The sequence below is a fragment of the Aureococcus anophagefferens genome, assembly GCF_000186865.1.
Source record: "Aureococcus anophagefferens unplaced genomic scaffold AURANscaffold_10, whole genome shotgun sequence".
Lineage (NCBI taxonomy): Eukaryota > Pelagophyceae > Pelagomonadales > Pelagomonadaceae > Aureococcus > Aureococcus anophagefferens.
The window spans coordinates 1,352,512-1,356,591 of record NW_008705570.1 but is presented as its reverse complement, the minus strand read 5'-3'; the positions used below and the strand labels follow the sequence as shown (position 1 = coordinate 1,356,591).

The 4,080-nt window shown below is 71.4% G+C and overlaps 1 protein-coding gene across 1 annotated transcript in view; it reads left to right on the top strand.

The window, feature by feature from the left end:
* The window catches only part of AURANDRAFT_71725 (hypothetical protein), a gene marked incomplete at both ends in the record, with an annotated part of 4,939 nt that continues 859 nt past the window's right edge, over positions 1 to 4,080 (top strand). The window contains 2 exons of the mRNA XM_009039114.1: positions 1 to 1,961; positions 3,578 to 4,063. Coding sequence (XP_009037362.1) covers positions 93 to 1,961; positions 3,578 to 4,063 — 2,355 coding nt within the window. The remainder of the gene's footprint in view (positions 1,962 to 3,577; positions 4,064 to 4,080) is intronic.

Sequence of the window (4,080 nt, the reverse complement as noted above, 5' to 3'; positions counted from 1 at the left end):
TCGTCGCCCTCGCGTTCCTCAGCAACGAGGCCGACGCCCTCGCGCTCAAGATCAGCGCGCCCCGTCGCGCTTCGCGCGGGTCGTCGGTGGCCATGTCCCTGGCGCCGCGCCGGGCCCTCCCCGGTGCGCTCGCCGCCGGCGCCGCGGCGTTGACGGCGACGGGCGCCCGCGCCGCCGAGGCCCAGCGCTGGGCGGCGTCGGAGCTCCTCGACCAGGTCAAGTCCGGCGCCGTGGAGAAGGCGACGTTCGCGTCGGACTCGAGCGGTTTGGTCGCCGTCGACAGCGACGGCGCGCGCCACGACGTCCAGCTCCTGTCGTCGCAGACGTCGGAAGTAGTGCAGCTCCTGCGGTCCAAGGGCGTGCCCTTCGACGTCGCCGCGCCCGTCGCCGACGCGGGCCAGTTGGTCGAGACGGTCGCGAACGTCGGCGTGCCCTTGCTCCTCCTCGGCGGCCTCTTCTTCCTCTTCCGCGGCGGCGGCCAGGGCGGCGGCCCCATGGGCGGCGGCGACGGCCCCATGGGCATGCTCCAGAGCCGCGCGAAGATCGAGGTCGAGCCGGAGACGGGCGTGACCTTCGCGGACGTCGCGGGCTGCGACGCGTCCAAGTTGGAGCTCGAGGAGGTCGTCGAGTTCCTCAAGTCGCCCGACAAGTTCGAGGCCGTGGGCGCCCAGTGCCCGCGCGGCGTCATCCTCGAGGGCCCGCCGGGCACGGGCAAGACGCTCCTGGCCCGCGCCGTCGCGGGCGAGGCCGGCGTGCCGTTCATCTCGACGTCGGGCTCCGAGTTCGTCGAGATGTTCGTCGGCGTCGGCGCGAGCCGCATCCGGTCCATGTTCGGCGACGCGAAGAAGAACGCGCCCTGCATCATCTTCATCGACGAGATCGACGCCATCGGCCGCCAGCGCGCGTCCGGCGGCGGCTTCCAGGGGGGCAACGACGAGCGCGAGCAGACGCTGAACCAGATCCTCACGGAGATGGACGGCTTCTCCGGCAACTCGGGCGTCATCGTCATCGCCGCGACGAACCGCGTCGACATCCTCGACCAGGCGCTCATGCGCCCGGGCCGCTTCGACCGCAACGTGCCCGTGCAATTGGCGGACAAGGCCGGGCGCGCGGAGATCCTCAAGGTCCACGTCCGCGACAAGCCCCTGGCGCCCGAGGTCGACATCGACACCGTCGCCGGCCGGACCATCGGCTTCTCCGGCGCCCAGCTCCAGAATTTGATGAACGAGGCCGCGATCTTCGCGGTCCGCCGCGACGGCGACGTCATCGAGATGCGGGACGTCGAATCCGCGCTCGACCGGTTGACCGTGGGCCAGGCCAAGCAGACGGGCACGAACAACAAAAAGCGCCAGGAGCTCGTCGCCTACCACGAGGCGGGCCACGCCATCATGGCCGCCATGACGCCCGGCTACGACGCCGTCGCCAAGGTGACCATCGTCCCCCGGTCGAACGGCGCGGGCGGCTTCACGCTCTTCACGCCCAACGAGGACCGCGCCGAGTCCGGCATGTACTCCTTCTCCTTCCTCAACGCCCAGCTCGCCGTCGCGCTGGGCGGCCGCGTCGCCGAGGAGCTCGCCTACGGCCAGGAGGAGGTCACGACGGGCGCGTCGAACGATCTGCAGCAGGTCCGCGACATCGCGCGGCGCATGATCGCCCAGTGGGGCTTCCGCGCGACGCCCGGCAGCCGCGGCGAGAACGTGCTCCGCGCGCCCGTCGCCTGGGAGGAGGCCGAGAAGCAGATGGGCGGGCCCCAGACCGCGTCCAAGTCCACGGAGCGCCTCATCGACGTCGAGACCAAGGCGCTCGTCCAGGGCGCCTACGACAAGTGCTACGCGACCCTCGAGTCGAACAAGAAGCTCCTCAAGGCCGTCGTCGACGAGCTCATGGACAAGGAGACCATCGACCAGAGCCAGTTCATGGCCCTCGTCGCGGAGTACGGCGACAAGGAGGCGGCCGTCGCCGTCGCGCGATAGGAGGCGCGCCGTCGCCCCGCCCCGCGCGCCCCGACCCAAGCACCGGGCCGCGTAACTCGCCGTCACTTCGTGTTACGCTTCCCCGCGCTGCCCCGCGCGTAGAACGCGATGCCCGCGACGACGTTCGTCACGGACACGACCTTGATGGGCGTGAGGCACTGCGCCGCGTCGCCGTCGCAGAACGCGGCGGCGGAGATGCCGACGACGAAGACCATCTGGACGCCCCGCGAGATGGCGATGGACACGGCGCCCGCCGCCTCGAGGAGCGCGTAGTGCGCCAGCGCGTGCGCGAGGTCCGCGGCCCAGAGGCACGCGTATATCGAAAACACGTTCGACGGCGTCGACCCGTGCTCGCGGATGCTCCGGAAGTAGAGCCGGTCCGCGCCGTGGTGCGCCAGCAGCGTCGCGTTGTGCGCGAGGAGCACGGACGCCTCGACGACGCCCAGGTACGTCGCCAGGCGGAACGCCGTCAGCGGCCGCTGCTCCCCGGCCGCCGCCGGCGGCTCGTCGTCGAGCGAGCCCCGGCCGCCCGACGGCGTCGGCGGCCTCTCCCGGTCGCTCGACGCGCCGTCGTCGTCGGCCGTCGCGTCCTCGGGCGCTTTTTCCAAAAGCGCGTCCGCCGCCGGCTCCGCCGGGGCCGCGTGGCCCGCGACCGCCGTCTCCGCGTAGACCAACATGATCTATGGAGCACGGACCCGGCGATGATCGTGCCCGCGCCGACCTCGGTCTTGAAGAGCGCCTTGGCGCCGCGGCCCAGGGCGTCCTCCATGGACGCCGCGCCGTTGAGCGCCATGCCCAGCGTCACGAGGCCGACGCCGAACCACTGCGTGAGCGAGAACCGCTTGCCGCCGACGAGCCGCGAGAAGAGCGCCGCGAACGCGATGGACGAGCTGAAGAGCACGGCGTAGATGCCCGAGCCGACGAAGAGCAGGCCCAGCATGACGAGGAAGTTCGCGCAAAAGTCCATGACGACGACGACGCCGATGCGCCGCTTCACCATACTATCGACGTCGGCCCAGCCGGCGACGTAGGCGCGCCAGCTCCAGCGGCTCGCCTCGGCGTAGGTCCCGCGCCGCCGCCGGTCCAGGACCAGCTCCTTGATGGGGGCGACGCACGCCATCGCCAACGTGTTGGCGACCATGGGCAGCATGGACACGCCCGTGCCCCCGTGGTAGCGGAGCCAGTCGACGAGCGTCGGCTGCAGCGCGCCGGACGCCGCGTAGGCGAGCGCGCACAGGGCGACGTAGCGCTGCGTCGCGTCGAGGGTTGCGGTGGGCGTCGGCGCGGGTTTGCGGTGCTCGGGGGTGTCGGCGGCGGGGGCCGAGCCCGGCGGCGCGGCTTTCGGTGTCGTCGCATCGCTGCGCCGCTTGCCGAAGCCGACGCCGACCTGCTCCTTCCGCTTCGCCGGCGTCTCCTTCCGCCGCCCGAACATGGCCTCTTATCGTCGTTGCTCTGTGCACAATCTCCGCGCCATGCTCGCTTTTGAGGGGCAACAAGTGGTAAATTTTGATGCGTTGACGCCCGTTGCATGGTCATGGGCAGCTAACGATGGGCCTCTAGACTAGCCCAAAATGACCGACGCTACGACCATACGCTACCTCGAGGCGTCGATCAGCGAGCTGGCGCCGAAGGAGTTCGACGCCGCCGCCTTCTACCGGTCCAAGCTGCGCAAGACGGCCAGCGTGCAGATCGTCCGCGTCTCGCGCCGCGACCTCGACGAGGGCGGCGGCATCTCCGTCGTCGTCTCCGGCGCGTCGCGGGAGGTCGCCAAGCTCTGGCGCGCCTGGAGCGAGCGGCGGACCTACATCCACGCGAACCGCAAATGCGTCCTCTGGGCGCGGCACGCGCCGTCGACGGAGCCGCCGCGGTCGCGCGGCGAGAACGTCTACGACGGCGCGCGCGTCAACTGGGACGCGCGGACGCCCCGGGGCCCGCGGCGGCGCGACATGTGCGACATTCTGGACTTCCTCGGCCGGGACCTGCTGACCGTCAAGGCCGCCTTCGAGGACGAGTGCCGCGTCGGCGAGCGGAAAAGCTCGCTGCGCGCGGCCGCGCCGCGGAGCAACGACGACGACGACATCGACCGCCTCGTGCTGCCCCTGGCCGG